General features: G+C 29.6%; 1 protein-coding gene across 2 annotated transcripts in view; it reads right to left on the bottom strand.

Moving 5' to 3' along the window:
* Nucleotides 1-21508, bottom strand: part of LOC112686703 (lachesin-like) — a 280882-nt gene that overhangs the window by 171658 nt on the left and 87716 nt on the right. For both annotated transcript variants that reach the window (XM_025559111.1, XM_025559112.1), the window contains exon 2: nt 15956-16120. In XM_025559111.1, coding sequence (XP_025414896.1) covers nt 15956-16037 — 82 coding nt within the window. In that variant the 5' untranslated portion in view covers nt 16038-16120. The remainder of the gene's footprint in view (nt 1-15955; nt 16121-21508) is intronic.

Here is a 21508-nt window from a genome sequence, read left to right as displayed (position 1 = left end):
AAAAAAAGAAATAAGTTCAAAAATATTTTTTAAGATTATATCGTTATTCTATCATAATCAGCAGTGACACCTATTTACTGTTGTTTATAATCGGTTATACTTCTGAGTTATTGACATTTCCATAGTTAATTACCAAAATATATATAACTATATATAAAATATATATAATTATTGGACGAGGGTTGGATTTTTTTTTTCCGTAGAAACTTAACTTAATAAATAATAACAAATGTGTTAATTTATTTGTAATATGAAGATATCAAATTATTAAATGGGTAGTTTCAATATTTTCACTTACATATTATTAATAAATAATAATTACGAATGCTGAATATCAGATATGAGTTGTACATGAGGTTGTATTAGTATATTGGTGTTAAAAGAATAAAATATTTTCTCTCTCAAAAAAAAAAAAAGTATTTGTTTACCGACCTAAGACCAATTCGTGTATTAAAACTCGTCTTATTCGGAAAACGAAAAACTTTCTACGATACGCTTTTAATTAGTTCAAAATTGTTGATTGAAAAAAAAATCGAATTCAGTAGGTACACAATAGCAGTGGTGGTGGCGGTGGTTCGAAAGGCATTAAATCTAAGCTTAATGATTTATAAATTGTATTTACGTAGGTATACATTCTTTAAGCGCATAGTAAGAGGACAACGGTAGTGTGTGTACACAGCTTTTTGTGTGTACATAAATATATACATGCATATCCAAGAAGAAACGGATCAAAACTTTTTTAATCGTTATTTTCCCCTCGAGTTTTCATCGGCCAATATTGTACGTGGGGTATTAATGAATCGACGGGTGGAAAAAAATAAATAAAATAAAATAAAAAATACATTATAACATAAAAGTAAAACAATAATAAAAAGAAAAACAAACGGTTAATAAAAACCTATACCTGCAGTCTGCTACAATAATGTTTTTTATATATATATATATTATGTATACAATGTATATGTATGGATGTATGTATACTATATATATATATATTATATGACTGCGTGTGTATATACTTACGCGTGTAAATAAAATAAAATTTGATGAAACAAAGTTTACGTTAGGATTAAAAAGTTGAACACGGCGATCACCTGCAACTCCCCCCGGCGAAGGCTTATCGTTTCTACAAAAGTTTTATTTATTTTTCTTTCTTTCTCGTTATTCATAAGCCAAAAAAAAAAAAAAAAAATACTCTGCTAAGTTACTCACATACACGCACACATACCCAAACACACACTTAATATTATATACCGGTACTTATGCGTATAATAACTCTATACCATTTGTAGTAATATTTTTTTTTTTTGTAATTCGTATACATTTCTATTTCTTTTTACTTTTATTGTACTTACATACATATATGTACGTAATGTACACACGATGTACGCGAACGTGCTAAAATCGTATGAAAAAATAATAGTTCAACGAAAATACTTACGTGGGTGGCTACAAAGTTTTAAAAAATAATATTTCTTGACGGTTAATTTCACAATGGTAAGTCTTACAGTTCTTTTTATACAAAAACTCGTAACTGTACTTAATTACATTTATATAAGTGCGTGTGTGTGTGTGTATGTGTACCGCAGTTAGCTGCACTCATCCACACCTATACATATGTTTTAAGCGTTTACGACCGACGATTAAGTAAGTTTTTTCGTCACCAGTTCACGTCGTCTTGTAAACGCTACATTGTTATTATGCTATTAAAAAAACGAAAGAACAACGTAGATAATAATAATAATAATAATAATAATAATAATAAATTCGCACTCTACGTCGCACCCACCTCTACGTTCCAGTAACATTGTATCGTATATCGTTTTCTGCAACACGCTTATATTTTAACGGCAATGACGACAGCGTACTGCAGTGGTTATACTTTTATATATTTCCGAATGGATGAACAACCGACACTGTGATAATGTAACAATCAAATAATTATTAACTTCATCAGAAAAAATATAATAAAAATAATAAATAGTTTTCGTTCGTTTTTAAAAACCATGTTGAGTGTAATAATTATACTCGACCCGCATGTTCAATACCATATGCAAATATAAGTTGATTAAAAAACATAAACGTATACATAGGTCATAATAGGACAGTATGGGGGTTGTAATCGGAATATTTCAATACAATTTCAAAATAAAATGAGAACAAATTTGTTTAATAAATTAATTTTCAAACATGTTTTATCCATATAAAATCAATATTTATTTGAAAAAAATAATCATAAAAATACCGGTTCAAACTTAAAAAATTGTGACAGATAAATTTTACAGTAATTAATTAAAATTTTTTATTGAAACAAAATGGTATATTCCACGGTATTGAATAGGTCTTAAGAATACAATATGTTAATTGATTTAATCTGATTTTAATAAATTTCCTCGGCAGTTAACCGTTTTGGACGGAAACCAGTACCTGGTGTCCTATGCTCATCCTCCCTTGCCGTCGTGATGTAATAGAATCGTATATACAAGATAAGACCGCCTCGTTGTTTTTGGACCAGTTCCAAGACCATATTCAATGCATCGCAGTGGAGTTAGACGGTGAAAATTAATATAGGGGAGTGCCCGATGTAAAGAAATTCATGAACATGCCAATTTTATCACGTAAAATAAAAAAAAATAATAATAACACTGAATCTCCAGTAAAGGCAACTTTTTCGAATCGATATACAATAAATATAAATATAAACACATATATTCGCGTGTGCACGTCTGCATGTAATATGAATACGGGTATTACAGGTGGTCACTTAGAAACAGAGTTTTGGAACAAATATATTCCGAGTCTGGCGCGCGGAAAGAAGAAGTGAAAAAACCTTAATATATTATTAAGTTTCTGGATTTGTTCCCGAACAATGCAAAGTTCTTCGCGGTGGGTAAAAACTTATTTGTATAGACAAAAATCTATCGTTAATACGTGCACGTATTCCATGCGTGTCGGTTAGAGTCATCAAAAATTATCCTCCAACGTGTACTTGGATTTATGTTAGCGACAATAAAAACTGTATTTAATACAGTAAAAATAAATTTATGTAACATACAAATTACGTGCACATCTTTCGTTCAAACATAATGATACATTTACGATTGCACAAAACAATAACAAACCATTTTTCCATCGTTTTCTTTTTGGGTTACAGTACACATCTGTTCACATACACATTAATATATACTCTGATTTAAACCATACCTATATTATACGTAATTTACGTATAATAAACCGATTTCTGAATGATATCGATTCATATTTCAACACCTAATTGTATACTCCTGGGTGTATAACGGTCTATTTTTACGGCTCATTTGGGATCGATCGACGGTAAATAGTGTCGCGTCGGTATGCGGTTTCACGCCGATAAATACTTATATTAATACTATATCAATATGACCAGAGGCGTGCGAACGGGGTGAGTCGGTCGAGCTCCGGCATATTTTTAAAGGCATGATAAAATTTCAAATTCGTATTGGTATATATTAAATTAGAACAATATGTTCGAGGAGATCATGAAAATGTTATTTCATAATAAAATAAGAAATATTTGTGTACCACTACATCAATTTTATTGATTTATTCATCTAACAAAAACATTGTGCACAAAATAATATGTATTAGGACTATATACGTTAATAGGTTGGTTGTACATAAATATATCTTTTTATTTTTACTTACATCCTGTATATTTAATAATTTTAGTATTAGGATTAGCGGACGTGTACCAACAGGCTCGTGGAAAATCACACACGTTTATAATGAGCCGCTTTCGATTAATGAAATACGAGTACAGTAAGTTAGAGTATTGGCATTTGTCTGGTCAATGTTAAGTGTTTATTGTGTAATGTGTTAACTGTTAAGTAATATTTACATTATAGTATGAGATATTATTATGATTTATTTTCAAACATTTCAAACATGTCAAGCCAACGAAGTGGTTGTGAAAATAGAAAACGTAAAGCTCGAAAATAATCCAAACTAGAAAAAATTTAAGTCAATGTTCAATAAAAAATTATTTTTCATTAAACACATTACATTTTCAAGGCTGTAATATATGAGTATAGTAGATAATATATAATAGGCACCTAGGTATACTATTTTATTTGTTAATAATTATTCATGTAAGAAATTAATCAGTTATAAGAGTCTTATATATATATAGAAATTAGCAAAGTAATATTGTGCATACATACAACTTGATTCTATTTACACAGTTTTTAATTTAAAATTAGAATATATTTTAATGTGTTAAAAAAAAATGTAGGGGCACTCTCCAAGTATTGGGACACTAATTATTCAAGGCTTGACCGGATATTGAAGTCTTCGAACGCCTATGCATATAATATACACTGATCAAAATTTAACAAACTGTAACAAGTTCACGAATTAAAAATATTATTACCGTGGTCACCAAACATCGTTGTTTTATAAACTTTCTTATAAATAATAGTAACAATCACGTGCGATCAGCCATTAGTTGCCGGGAGGTGTTCGTTAGGATTTTATTGATTTTCTACAATATTTTTTTTCAATATTTTTTAAAGTAATTAAATTACTTGGACTCACGTGGGAGGTATTTTAATATATTAATAATATTAATAAATCACTAATTTTTGATCTAAAAAATTGCGGATGAATAAAATCCTTAATCGTCGTCTATTCTAATGATATATTTTTTAAATTATTTATTCATTAAAAATTTACATACCTTAATGGGTAGGTATTTATCATTATCTACACATTAAAAAAAATATATATATATATATATATATTTTTTTTTTATGCAATTCTATAAAGTATTAGAGAAACCATTATGTCAAATTTCAAATGCATGCGTTTTTTCGTTTTAGATATGAGTGTTTAGTATTAGATTTAAATATAAAAGTGCATAGATTAGAACTGATCAACAGTAACGATGGTGATGATTTTTGAGTTAGGATTTTCAATGAAAACAAAAGCAATTACACTATTATGATAATATTGAAATCCAGTTGTAGGTGCGGGGATACGTATAAAAACATTATTATAGTAATAAATTAATTAAAAACAAAATACAAACTGAAATGCAGTAAATAGTTAGTACTCATTATTTAATGTATCAATAAAGAAATACTTTATTCATTAGTAATTGTTGTATTCTTTTAATATGTAGTTGGGAGAATTTGACGACTATTTGGAAAAATTGTGTGTTGTACCCGTACCAACGATGTTGTAGGACTTGTAACGTATAATTAAGTCGAGTATAATATCTTATACGCTTTAGAAGGAGAAAATCAAACGCAGTGACTGAGTTCCAAAACTGCAGTAGAAGTTTTTTTAAAATATTAAAATACACAAATAAATCTGTCAATAAAAGTCAGTATTGTAATATTTGGTAATCATTAAAATCGTAATTTTATTTTAATATAAATTATTGAATAATAATATGAAAATTATTCTAATATAAATTTTTTTTAATATTATTAATTATATTTAAACATCATATTTTGTTAGTTAAATTATGAAATATAAAAGTATAAGTGTACAATCACTGTAGAAAATAAAACTTTTCTTGAACAGTAAAATATATATTGTCTCTTAAAAACATAATTCTGTGATAATATATACACCAGAAAATACTACAAAAATACTGTTTAGTATTATTTATAAATGTTAATAAATTTGCTATTATTATTATTTGTCAACGAGGGAAAAGAAATTACCTTCCCACCCGTCATGATTTTAGTCTACTCAGAGTGGGTATTTTTATCATTATCAATAGTCATCGTGAAGGATGATTTTTAATATTTAACTAATACAACCAATCAATGATTAACAATATTAATGTTTTGACAGAATCGGCCACACAGGTCATTTGGTGAAAATCATCGTGTCCCTGTCACGACAAATATAATGGAATTTTCCCGTACATGGATATCGCAACTAATCTCGGGATGAATTGGAAACAATATGGTCGAAAATGAAATTATGTTTGAAGTCGAATTGATCCAGATAATAACGAGTTGGTCGACATGGAACGGTGGAATTTAATACAGACATATTATTGCATTCAAATAACAATATTTGGGCCACGGCCTGTTTTGTAAAATAAAAAAAAAAATATATATTATTAACCATATTATCGAAAACATATTGAAAATATTACGTTGATTCACGAAAGACGGAAGTACTAGTTTTCATTTCTTTGAATTAGGCTCCCCGAGTGAATAACTACGGAGCTATTACAGTTCTACAAAGTCTTACAAAAGTCTTGCGCTTTTTTCTTTCTCTTATTTATTTTCAGAAACCATTTTTAGGGCAGTAAAAAAAGCTTAAATGTTTAATACAGCACCTCTATCCCTCTCTTTATAAAATATATCTTATATCGATTGAAAAACTAACATAGATTGTGTTTTAAAAAGGACGTTCTTCAAACAATTCCTTAGTAGTTTTTCAGAATAGTGAAGACGAGCAATCCAACATAACACAATTTTTCCTTTATCCGAACGCGACTTCATATCAATAACAATAAAATAAATAATGATACTGTATAGCTACCACGTCCAAATTTAACATAACGTTGTAAAAATGCAGTTAGTACCATGACTATGCGGTTACATTAGGGCGACCATACGTCCCGTAAACGGGATTGTCCCTCTTTCGATAATCATGTTCTGTGTCTCAACTAACTTCGAAAGGAACACTTTTTACCCTGTTTTTAGAAGATGGGCCTATTTTTATTTCCATATTATTATACTTGTTATAGAAAGAAAAAAATCTTGATACATAAAACAAATATAATCGAGTGTCGTCGTGGACGATAAGTATTTATTATCAATGATATAGGACAAATAGGTATATCATCACAACCGAAACTGTTAAACGTTAATTAGTTCAATACAGAAATAAAATAGATTATTAAGCAAATTACGATTAATCATATATAAAGCCAAAAAAAAGAAGAATATTTTGATCAAATTTTTTCAAGTTCAAATCAAAAACTCAATGTTTACAAATGTTCTATTAAAATTTTAAAGTAATTAAAAATTAACTGTAATTGTGAAATATAAAAATTATTTTAAAAAAGTATGATGATATCTTTTTTGAGTTATACTTAAACTGTTCCAGTTTATTTTTTTATTTTTTTTTTTAATAAAAACAGTCACGCGGGCAACAAAAAATGTTTTTATTTCGCCACCGACTGGAACCACCCGGTATAATAATTGTACGTAATCTCCGCGGGTCGAAAGTGTGTCGCGTATTCCCGTCTTTCGAATTCGGGCTCGTTATCTTTCGGCCCGCACACGTCGCTACCATATCACTCGTACACTCGTGCACTCGTTCACGAACAAAACTTTCATCTCAAAACGTTTGCAACGTTTGTTGGCTTTTGTAAGTGTACCTACCTACGAACTGGTAAATCCGCCGACGTAAAGTTTTGCACTGACCGCATAATACGTTATTGTACGACGGCGACTGTGGCAGGTATCACGTACGGAGAATCGGACGATATTATGCATCGACGAAGGTGGCAGCGATCAGATTTTAGGGGATTGATAAAAAATCCCTCGAGGATTACCAACAGGGTTCGGCGTGCGTGCACCATGGCGTTATGTTCTGATTTTATTTTATATATATTTTTTTTACCTTGTATAGACAAGTATGTATTTTATGCACATATCACACGCACACACGCTTGCACACTATGTCCGAAACGGTAAAAATACGACTAAATATAAAAACATATGCATGCCAACGACGTGGTCAGATCGAGTAGTGCAGAGGCAAAATGGGGTGTAAACGGTGTCGTCGCAAACACGAATAAAATCAAAGGGTTTTCCTTTTTTTCTTTCGGAAATCCGCTGACGAAATAAACCGTATATAAATACTACGTAGGCTGGGCATGTCAAACTCAAAATATCAAATGGGTCAAATATATTGAATAGTTTACTATGCACATGAAAATTTAACGAAAACAAATTTATATTATTATATATAAAAAACTATAAAACCATCAATAAAACTTACTCGATTACAGTTTATCAAAATATAAGACATAATAACGAATACCAAGTATAACAATTTCTAAAAGCCTAAAATAGTTTCGACTTGACAATAATATTTTATAATTTTTTACTGTTCATTTTTTATTTCGTCGATTGATATTGGTAGCCGCATGCCTCATGTCTCATACCTGACGTAGGTCCATATTACTTCAAGACTTTACATGCTGTAATGGTGACTTTAGTGCTACCTTCCAACGATTACGACAATTGGTTAAGTATTTGAGATGATAATTCGAACCGTGAACATTGCATACAAATTTACTTGTAGAAGGAAGTGCAAAGATCGGTCAACTATTTGATAAAATAGGGTTAACTAAGGCGTTTTCGTTGCATAGGCAATTTCGTGATATTATTTGTTAGACGTGTAATGTAATTCCCATCGCGTATGATCGATTTGGAAATTACATTGATATCTGATCAATGTATACGTTCAACAAATAATATCACGATATAGCATATGCCACGAAAACGCCGTATTTCACCCTATGTTATCAAATTATTGGCTGATCATTGTATATTCTTCTACGAATAAATCCGTATGTAGGTAATATCCACGGTTCGACTTATCATCGCTTTCTCGATCCGACTTGAGCCAACCGATTACTGTAGTCGTCGAAAAATGACTCTACTTATATTACCCGAAAAATATTATTTTTGATAAAATAATTAGCATATATTAAAATATTATCTTCGATATCCGTTTCAATCAGAATCGGCGGATGCATTGAAGGGCTCATGAACGTAATGGAATTGAGTCGGTTTATATTATATTGCATATAATAAACACAATCACGAAATAATTATCTAGCGTAACGGATTAGAAGTTAAATGTTAACGACAGTGAAGTTCAACCATTTAAGTTTAGAGTTGATGCGGAGAAAATTATTAACTAGATTTAGTTTTAAAAAAGCTTATTTACTTTTAATTATATCAAATAATGTATTTAATAAGTGTGTTCATGATAATTATGATATATGTACACAACTAAATTTCCATAAACATACAGTTACAAAGATAATTTACATATATAGAGTAAGTTAAGATAAGTTACATATAAAATTATTCATAGTATTCCAAACGTGAAAAATATCAAGTAAATTTTTAATCTGTACTTCACATATTATTGTTCGAAATAACTGTAGGTTTTATATTGATTATTATATTTAAGTTCACCGAATGAAGTTAATTATTATAGCGCAAATCAACCTCAATTTTCTAATTAGTAAATAACATTTACAAATGACATATGGATATAAACAATGGTTGAAAATCCAATACTTGAATATACCATAAGCATATTAGGAAAAATACAAATAAAAAATTCAAGTCGAATAGTTTCCTAATAAAAATTTATTCGTAATAAAACTATAGTTCTAACCATGCACTATTCGATTCGTTCACTTGTCAAGTATAAATTATATTAATATAGACATCATGATTGGTGAAAATATCGCTTGTACACAATGTAGGAATGAATGTTAGTGCAACCATGTTTAGGTACATTCTACTTTTTCTCTTTTTTTTTTTTTTTTATATTATAAAATCGTATATGTTTTTAATTATTTTTGTTTTCGTCGACCATGATTTAATGTTTGTGTGAAATTGTTTTCGAGAATAAAAATAAATAAAAAATTAAAAAAAAATACTCCCAAGCTTATTCGCCATGTATCGTATATGACCTAACGAACATCGCACCCATCTGTCAGTCATTCTGTTGGCGATGATGTCCATCTACTTCGGAAGGGCAGACGAGTCTGTATTTTAGAGATGTAATAAAAAAAAAAATAATAATAATAATTTTCTCCTATCATATGGGATAGACTCAAATCACGTTCGAAAGGTTCAGACACGTTTCGGACTAGGTCTTTGACGTGATGGCAACAACTCCACGCATACGCACAAACACACACACACTATCGCGCACAACTCGCAGTGTTGCAGCTGCAGTAATTGAGCTAGCTAGTATATTGCCTCTAACCCTAAGGTCACCACCACCACCATCAACGCCAACCGGGTTTTTATTAATTTTATCGAAACGAAGTTTTTCCAAAGTGTGTTTACCCAGATGCTGCTGTTGCCACAGCCACGGGCACGAGAAGTAACCGATAGCCCAGGTCCGGTGGCGATTTAATTAAAATTCTTCTATACGCGAGAAATGAACTCTCCAGCGAAAACGCGTGAGCAACTATGCGAATATAGTATTTTATATACCACACGTTTTAATAGAACACCTGGTTTGTTCGAAAATACCAATTATTCTTTCGCGTTTACAAGTACATTATTTAATATGCGTTTGCAACGCTTTAAATTTTTATTTAATTTTGCATAATCAACGGCAGCCGGTTTTTATTGCAGTATTAAGAAAAAAGTAGTACTATAGATATAATATTATGAACACAATCAATATATTTATGTAAGACGGTATAAACATTACATTTTTAAATTGACCTAAACTCGAAATTATGGAAAGTTGCTGGCGATGTAAAGATAATGTTTTTAGTAAAATTGTATCTGCAATGTAATAAAAAAAATAAAACTTTATTTCCCGTAGAGACTCGAAAGCCGAATCGTTTCAAAAAATTAGAGGCCTCGAGGCATCAATCAAAAAGTATCTCAAAGTAAAATGACTACTGGAAATATTACAATTGTCAGATAATAGTTTGAGTTTGAATAATTCAATAATGAACCGGTATTCATGAGGAAGATGGATAATATTGAGATTTTAGAGAGTAGTGCTCTCCATGGTCCGTAATTTTAGAGACCGCACTGGAATGAAAATATTAACATAGGACCGAAGTCGGACCGGACCAGACTGAAAATGTAAAATGATTTTTTAGATTTGACCCAGACCGGTCCGCCAGTTAAAAAAACAAATTTCGGACTGTAGTCGTTTATGGACTGGACACATTCCAATTGTTTTTCTGCTGGACCGGGCCGATGATAAAATACAATTTGATAGAGCGAACAAACACTTCTTTACAAAACTAAGAAAATTCGAATTATAAAAGTTTTGAATTTTATCACATAATTGGTTATTGGTATGGATTTAAACTGCTCATAGATTATTAAAAAACTGTACAAAACTAATAATATGTAGTGCATAGAAAAGTAAATAATACATTGAACGTAAATAGAAATTTTGTTGAACTGCTTGTAACGGTCAAAAATAGATGAGGATCCGTGTTTGGTTTTCCTCATTAAATATTATAACCATTTTAAATAAATGCGCGACCACTTCATCACTTATAACACCGATAGACGAAAATACCCTGGAATTCCCTCTGATCATTCAGTTTTGCACACTTCTCTATCAAGTTGTGTGTAGTGTATTAGTGGGTGGTCATGTAATAATTATATGATAACGAGTATCGGCCAATCATTATAATTGTTATTATAATTATTTCAATGAGCCAGTTTTCCTATATTTCTGTAAAATATTATATTGGCTCACATTTTGTGCAGCTGTTTCGTCGTCCACAACATGTACGAGTAGACCGGACCATGCCGGTGCGTCTGAGGCGACCATCAATTATCCAATTGGTCGGTAATGTATCATTCAAAAAATCATATTCTTATTATTATTATTATTATTATTATACCTTGGCCGGTATTCGTCAGTTGTATATTACACACTATTTCTATTATTTTGTAAGTCCGCGCGTGGAAAATTCTTCCAGCGGCCCTCGTGAAGTAAATGATAAATTATGATTATCCGTTGTGATCTATGTCTCCTATGTCTCCATGTCTTGGAATAAACATTATGCTAAGGTGGAGGTTTTACGCCCGTACGAGCTTTCCTCCTCCATTTAAACATTTATTACAATATATTTATATTTTATCAATATTATTAGTCTCGTTATTGTTTTGAATCCTTTTCTTTTATTTATAATATAATTAAATACAATATCAAAATCCATTTACTTCGGCCCCAAAAGGGTCTCGGTATATGGTTGGCGACCCATATGCCTTTAAATATGATCGTCAACGGACGCTCAATAGAACTTTCTGTAGTGAGACGTAGCAGGCTTGACATTTGCAGCTTTACACAAGCCCTTCCATGTCACCCGCATCATAACGAGAATAATTGTGACCGTGGTTCTTGAAAATTTGTTCGGTATTAATAAACGGTTTTTACCGCAGAAAACGATCAGTATAATATCTTCTTAATAAGTGACATGAACAGATCTGAGATATATAATTACAAAGTACATAAGTTAACATACACATATTCTTAATTCTATAAATAATGTGTTTAAAATTTAAAATTATTGTTCCATGGATATTTTAAATGAGCCCGTAAACATCTAGCTGGGACCAACTGATCTGAACCGATTTGTTTATATTTTAGAAACCGGACCGAAATGAAATGATTATAGTTTAAAACATGACCGGATCAAAATATTTCATACAAATATGGAGCTGGACCGAACTATCCTTCGTCTATTCTTATACGATAAGTCTGGATCGGACCGGATCATGTGGAGCACTAGTAGCCAGTAATACTTGAATGCGATTTTGAAATCTATCAAATCTCTGCATGTTGCTTAAAGTATAAAAATACTAGAACCTAACGCCGTTTTCCAATAACGATATTTTATGGGAATCATAAAGTGTAGATAGACATTTCAGATAGTCAACATTTCAAGAATGGTTGGCAATAAAGTTTAATAATAAGGACGAAATCCATGTGAAAAAATATAATAAATTAATATAGTTGTTAATGATTATTATTGCCTTCATGTGTTTATTAGTTGCAATATAATTTGATCGCCTAAACTCAATGAACATTACAAAACATAGCGGTGATGTTTAGTTCCATTGCTGTCGGTTACATTACTCTGTAGATGTGTATGAGATGTACTATAAAGGTGATACATTTTATTCGACCAAATTTCAATTGATTATGATAAAGTGTATGTGTCGTCAAGTATTTTTCATAATTATTAATAATAAATATATTTTTGACATGGTATTATTTTCGAGGAAAAAATCCTCAAAACTCACCAATAAAGTCAGACGGATGCATTTTTTACAATAACAAAAATACCCCTTACTCTTCATCAACTTACTGTAGATACACATGTTACATAGTAACATTTATCTGATACAATTCACGAAAAAATTAAATAAATAATTAAAATATAACAATAAAAACTTTATTGATATAAGAAAAAATTTTAATGTAATCAAATGCTAATAAACTTATAATTGTAGAACACATTATAAAACCAACAAATGGAAATCTATTTATAATTTTTAATGAACGTTTGGACTATACACAATTAACAAACAAACCCTTATTATCAAAAGTTAGAGGAATATTTATTATTAACACAGAAAAAATATCAAATACCTTTTATCCTTAAATTTGTGACATTAAATATAAGTGCTTAATAGTTTATTCAAACTATCACTATGTCTGCAGTTCTAACAACTTTGTGTCATAGTAATTAATTAATTTACAAAAAAAAAAAAAATAATTGAAGGGTCCGGTGCGAGAAGCAGATATCTACACTTTTTGAAATTGTTCAGGAGAAACAAATAACCAAATAATTTAATTTCTGATGGTGGTAAACATATTTTAAAAACATATTTAAATTATCCAAATGAGGATGTAACTTTTCATGTATATACGAGTATATTAATATTTTATATTACCTTAAGTATATTATTGTATAAGTACAAATAAGAAAAATGGAGATACCTGATTATTGCTCCAAAATGAAATTTTTTTTCATATGTTGACTTAATAACCATTTATGATGAAAATATAATCACAAATAAAACAAAATAGTGCAAATTTAGCTCTCGATTAGATAAATTATGTTGTATAACACAACATAAAGAAAAATAAAATTTTCTGAGATACCTTGTGTATTATAAAATATTATGTAATGTAATAGATGAAATTATAATGAAATAGTTATAATAATATATAACTATTAAACTAAATAACTCAAAATGCTGTACTGAGACTTTTAGAAGAAATATTAGTTCATCATTATTATACAAACCTAGAGGTATAATAATTAATAGAACACAGTTGAAACAATCAAATAAAAACAATATCAAGAAAATTAAACAAATGTAAATTAGCATATAAGTATTTTTTTAAGTAGGTTATGTTCGATGATATAAAAGGAGGGAAAGGTGTAATAAAGTGAACCCTTATGGTGACCGTGCGATACGATTATGATAGTGATCCGTCGTTTTTCTAAGTATTACCATTGATTATAGAACACAGCGCACGCCGTAATATTCAACAAATAAATATTTTAATCAATTTCATGGTTTATAACAATTTTTTCCGATGAACTATTAAATTATTATTATTATTATTTTTTAAGTTATTTTAGAATCGTATACCTGTAAAATAATATGTTACATTAAGTATACGCTGAAATCAGAAATCTGCTAATGGGTATACGTCATATACCCGTGTATACATACCAATACACCCCTGCCTTTAACGATATTTTCTTTTTGTAATTCTCATAACTCATACTTATACATAAAGCAATCATATTTATTGTACAACAACAATAAAATGCACATACCACGTAAAATATGTATGTATTGTGAATTTATAACTTATGTATGGTGTATTACTACTAATGCTTCATCGGTGTTCACCGAAATTATTTTTGATGAAGCAGGCCATACGGGTTCCGCGTCGACAACATCTGACGTAGTTTAAGAAAGCATATTTATAAATTACAATTGGTAATACTTATTTATATTTTATTTGTTGATAAATTCATAATTGTTTTAAACATCATTTTATATTTATTTTACTTAAATTGTGTAGTAATATAAGTCAATTTTACAAAAATACCTATGTTCCAAATCTATTTTACTGATAGTTAAAAATATGTTTCTTTTATGTTTAAATCGTTAATCGTGTTCCGTTATGTTATTCGATATTAATTTTAATCATTTTTCGTTTCTGTTTAGTTATCCGTTATCCGTTTTCAATCGTTTATCGCTTACCGATATGTTATCCGTTATCCCTTTTCATCGTTTATCGTTTACCGATATGTTATCTGTTATCGATTTCAATAGTTTTTTGAATAGTTTAGCTTATACTCGTAACGTTATAAAAACGTTTTAGTATCCTGATTTAAATACAATTATATGGATAAATATGTTATTTACGAGTCGATTTTTTTTAATAAATGCAAATATATTATTAATGCAAGTTACCTACCTAGTTATTTATTTTGACTTCAATTAAATAAGAAATAATTAGTTAGTGTTGAATTTTTTTTATTTTGTTGAATTATATTTGTTTATTGTGTTGTTTATTTGTTTATCTTTATTGTGTTGAATTATAATTAGTTAACTAAGTATGAAAGTTTATATTATTTATTAAAATATAAAAAACTAAGGGTTCATGAATCATAACAATTTAGAAGTATTTATCCTATTTAAAAAAATATTTCGTTTATTTAGATAGCCCGTTTTTGATAGCGAAATAACAATTGTAGGTAGATCAGACTAGTCGTAGGTCTTTAAACCACTAGACGAGGTGTTGTGAGTTCGAATCTCAGATATGAAACCAAAATTGAAAGTTTATTTTTTTTCGTTTTATGATGGAAAACATTAATGTGTAATTTTATTATAATGTTGCAAAATAACAGATTTACTACATTTTTAAGAAGTATACAAATCACCAACATTAACATTAGTAGTATTTTTGGCTGCTACCATTTTACACTACCATTTACAATACTGAGGTATAAATCCACTTTAGATTGGAACGTTACATGATTTATTTTTACATCGCATTGATATAATAATTACGTATGATTGTACAGTGGGTACGCACAATTGGCTGTATATTATGTAACAATGATATGTTTGCAGTCCAAGAGGGTTTACGATTTATTTTTATTCGTTCTTACCTGAACAGCTAACTGCTACAACGGTGGCGATGACGATCAACGCAGACCACGTGCTGGAGTCCACTGCAATACCGTGTGCCATGTTGTTCCGTGTGGATGAACCAGCGCTCACTGGGTCTGGGAACTCATATTTAGGCGCGAAAACGGTTTTTGACAATACCTCTTCTGAAAAGAAACGGACGCGTTATGAACGAAATGTACAAATTTTGATTTTAGACGAATAATGAAATCTGGTGCTACGAATTATGAATTTTGAAAACAACGCTTAAGATATCAAGAAATATATATATATTTATATATATTATTAGTGTGTTCCGTAAAGAAAAAAAACCTATTCAACTAGATCAAAATAAACATGATTTTGTAATTGAATATTTTTCAATCTACTACAGAAAACAATGTTTAGTCGATGTGAAACATAATCGACGGGTAATGAAATAATAAGTGCTCCTATCATCCACGTTGGAAGAATCAGAGTTCTGTTGGTTTTTATAATTTAAAATCGACCCATAAACATGAAAAAAAGGGCATTCAGTTTCTTCAGGAACATTTGTCATGATCGAAATCAAAAAATTGTTTTTCTAAACGGGTTTTAATGGACATATTTTATCGTAACACTGTAACGTTATTCGTACACGTTTAGCAGAGATTTAAAAAGATATTTTCTGACAGAGCCTAAGAAATCAGTAACGTCAATTTTAACCACTAATTATAAAAATGTTACGACTAGGATTTTCTATATAATTCGTATTCTGTGTAAATATAATAAAAAAATTATTTAGTGAAATTACTATTTATATGTTTTAACGTTAACTACGTATTTTTATTTTTTACTTTACCAGTATTTCAATATTTAGTTTGACGGAAAGGAATGAATGCGAAATTCTATTAACATACGAAAATTGTTACAGTTTGAGTAACAATTCTGGTCGAATTTGATATAATTCTGACATGTCCGCAGTGCCCATATAGTTACTCTCGCGTTTAAGAACCGATATCGTACAGTATTTGACGACATTCCCATTGTTGAACTCTTACGTGCATGTGTACTCATGTGCGGATGTACTTCAACGCGTAATATTATTCATTTATTAAATACATTACATACTTATGTATTAATAATTAATAAGTATATAATTATGTACTTATTAAGTACATTCTGCGTGGCACTATAATGATAAAATTATAATAGCTAATGCTTCGGTTCAGCAATGTACAAGTAGCTGTAAGATGCTTAAAAAACGCATTGCAATCGATTAGTGATTTAACTTTAAATCGATCGATAGATGTTAGCTATTGAGGAAACACATTTTTTGTCGATACGTTTTATTTGTCGCGAAATTTATATACATTCATTGTAGAATCGATTTAAAAATATAACGGACACTCCATCGTATTTTAAACGTCTATTCGATAAAAACAAGTTTTTAACGATAAAAATGTAACGGTATAGTAGCAGTTGTTCCGATTGCTGAAAACTTATTTTATCAAGTTGAATGCCAAGGATTTAAGCGACGTATAGTGGCTGCATCCATGTAAAGGCCACTGATTTAAAATGCACATGAAAAAATTAATGATCACAAGGTGGTGTACGTTAAAGACAGTTTTCACGATAGAAATCTGTTGAACTTGATTTAGATGCGCAGGCGCACTGTTAAACGTCGAACGGCCAAAACGGTCTGTCATGGGTATCGCGTGAATGACAGGACGACGTACAGTAATGTATCATTGTTGCAGGTCAATAGTGTAAATTAAGGTGAGGAAAAGGCTCCCCGGGCCCTCGAGAAAATTAGTCTCCGAACGCACCTCGTGTTAGCAACGTGTCATTATTAGCCGAGCAACTTTTAAAACCATTTCTAACAATTAAAACGTTACATATAACATTATTTCACGCTTCAATTAAAGGTATTTGCATATTATCGATCACGATCCCGGCCGCACCAGTCTATGTATTATTTTCAACTCATCTGATTTATATGGTTATATATATATATATATATATATATATATATATAGATTTATATCTATATAGTGTTTATATAGTCTTTTGCGTACAATTATGTTTGTATACGGACTAATTATATCGTAAATTTAATTTAACTCCTTCATGTTTGATTTTATTTTGAGTAATTAAATTTATTTAGTACATATACGCATCGTTAAATATTCGTTGTTGGTATTCCAAACACTCTCAGAATATATTTCATACACTGTAAACTCACCTATATTTGAGTATTTAAAAACACGTTTAGTTTAATTAAACGACATCACGAGAAACTGTCCCACGCATTTACAATGAACCAAGTGACGAAACCTGCAGGTCTAGATATAAGGGGTGAGAAACAAGCGATTACTGGTCTACAGCCCACATTTGCGTGATACTCGGGATGTAGAATAATAGCTTTGTTATCAATTACCGCAACAAGAGTGACTGCAAAATAAATCGATTAAAGCTATGTCATTATTACCTATTGAAGATGCAAATGAAGGGCAATGCAATAAGGACGCCAAACACATATACACATAAAAATAATAATTATAATAATTCAGAATATTTGGAAAATTCCAGAGGATATCCAAAGACATAAAATCAACTATAACAGAGTATAATAACCGAGGTCACTACTACATATCTTAAATTACTTTGTAATCTTTTCCTTAACCTATTTTCCTTGAGCGTTGTAAAAAACAACTATCTATTAAAATAATTTCATATTTGGAAACGGTTTATTAGTTAATATATTAAACGGGTATATTAGATAGTAAGAATATTATTATTATTTTGGTTATATTAACTAACAAGTTAAACGGCGATAGTTGTTTTCATATAAATTTTTAAAAGATTAATATTATTTTTGTTTGTAAAGAACAACGAAAAGCCTTGAGTCTTTTCCTTGTTCTAAACTGCTTTTACGCACTACGCCCAACTATTTGCGTATAAATAGGGACGTAGTGTAAATGTTTAATTAGATACAATGTAACCATACTTAAGAGTAGACTGATACGGTTAAACTTACAAATGTTAACTTATCGGGCTAACTTTATGTTGTGTCTCAGTAATATAATAAATTCACATGTATAACTTCAACAGTGTTTTTTTTTTTTTATTTTACTTTAACGGACGTGTAATTAACTGCAACAAGAGGCGACTTCATCATAAAGCGTAATGAGTCAGTACTGATCAGACCGGCTCATTACAATAGTGAGAAAGAGGTTCAGAAATCAGATATATAGATGCAAAACATACTCAGGCGCAGACGTGATGCGACCTGAATCTCCTCATGATGAAATGTAATGTAGTGTAAAGAAACTAACAAGAATAACCCAAAAAACCAGAAAATATGATTTAAAAATGTTAAAAGATAATAACATAAAAATAGCCTACACATCCTACATCAATGACAAATTAATAGTAACCCGCCATTTCCAAGTGATACCAATGAAAATAAATCAAATAAAATAAATAATGTAATATATGAAGCAGGAGGTAAGACTTAGAAAGGAAACCTACCAGAGCCTAAGAAAACATGGATATGTTACGGCTAGTTTCCGAAGTACGGCTAATCTTAAGTTCAGACAATACTTTTGGCTAATGTCAAAATTTCGGATTTTAGCCACCAAAAACAAATAGATAATCTTAACACTAGCCAATAAAACCAATATTATCCAACCTTTATCGGTTAATGACTAAATAACATTAGCCATAGGTAAATTAAAAATTTAAAACTATTTACAATAATAACATAATATTTTAAAATTGTAATTTTTAATATACAATATTGTGTGCTCCATAGAGAAAGTTCGTAATAATCTACCATAATTACTGACTCAAGTTTATAAGTAGTTAAGATACCAGCTTCTAGTACTTTGTCGGTATATCTTGTTTTCAAGCCTGGGAGTTAATAAGTTAAAAGTTAAGTGAAATTAACTTATTTCATCACTCATAAATTAACTTAACTTAACTCATTTCCTTACAAATTAAATTGAAACTAATATATTATTTTTTCGTTTATCCCAATTAAGTTAATTTTGATTTTCAAGACCAGAAAAATATTTTTGTAAAATATCGCATTTGATAATAAGTTCATGGAATTTAAAAATATATAAAAATAAAAATTTTGAAGAATTTTTAGATGAGACCGTAATATTTATCTCAGAATTAACTATTGATAGGGGTCCTACCATTCTCGAGAAAATTATTGAACCGTTTACAGACTATTAAGTAAGAAAAGTCATGCCACCCATAAATTACATTACCACTGTCATGAAAAGTTGCCGTAAATCTATAAAATAAAAATAGGTACATATTATCATTAACTAAATAATTCTTAATAATAATTGTATTCTATTATTATCAAAACTATTCTATAATCTATGATATTATTAAATAAGATTGATATTATTAAATATTATTGAATAAGAGAAGAAATTAAAGAATTTTTGTACGACATAAACCGTTTAATTAATTATATGGATAATGTTATTTAAACATTAGCCATATGCAACTGGATAATGTTAAATATTGGTGGATAAAGACTGAAATTTAGATATTAACCAAAAGCAGTGGCTAAACTTGAGTTTAGCAATATTCCTAACACTAGCCGTAACAGATACACGATTACATTATAAGAGATATTGAAGAGAAAAGAAAGTATAAAAATACCGAGGATAATCATGAAACACGGAGGTATAAAAAGCTAAAGAATAAAATATATAGAGAAGCGAAATTGGTATAAGAAAAGTGACAAAAAGTGGAACATTTGCTTAGAAATAATTGAATGGATCTAGCGTTTAACATAATTAAGAAATTTTTCGGTTGAAAAAGGAAACTAAATATCAAAATAAGAAATGTGGATGGAAACTTGATACTAGACAACAACAAAATAGCAACAAGACGAAAATATTTTCTTGAATTTTTATACCAAAAAGGAGAAACAGCCAATATCAATAATAAAAATAACTCAGATATGCAGGGGAGGGGGTCATCTTAAGAGACAAGTCCAATAAAACGTTGAAGCTAATGGAAACATGTAAATCAGCAGGTATATACGACATAGCAATGAAACTCATCTAAAATGCGAGTGCAGCATTACAAAATGAGCAATTTAAATTATTGAATAATATATACACTACAGGAAAGATCCCCAAAGATTTCAAGGAGAGCATTATAATACCTATACTTAAAAAATCAACGGCTGATAAATATAATGAATTCAGAACAATAAGTTTAATGGCACACGCAGCCAATATCCCAATAAAAATAATATGCATCTGAATCGAGAACATAGTACAAAAAGAGTTAAGCGATGATCAATTCGGGTTCAGAAGGAACAAAAGTACTACAGAGGCAATTTTAAGCTTAAGAATATTGATAAAAAAAACAAGTTGAATTAAATAAAGACATGTTTATAGCGCGTTTATAGATCTGAGAAATGGTTTTTGAATATGTACCGTGAAAAGAACAATACTTAAGAAGGAATTGAAGCTGATTATAGAGATAGAAGGATAATATATAATTTATACAAAGACCAATCAGCTATAATAAAATTAAAG

Source organism: Sipha flava, unplaced genomic scaffold (genome assembly GCF_003268045.1).
Source record: "Sipha flava isolate LNK unplaced genomic scaffold, YSA_version1 323_pilon_pilon, whole genome shotgun sequence".
NCBI classification, from domain to species: Eukaryota; Metazoa; Arthropoda; class Insecta; order Hemiptera; family Aphididae; genus Sipha; species Sipha flava.
The sequence above is the reverse complement of the archived record's forward strand: the minus strand, read 5'-3'. Positions and strand labels throughout refer to the sequence as shown.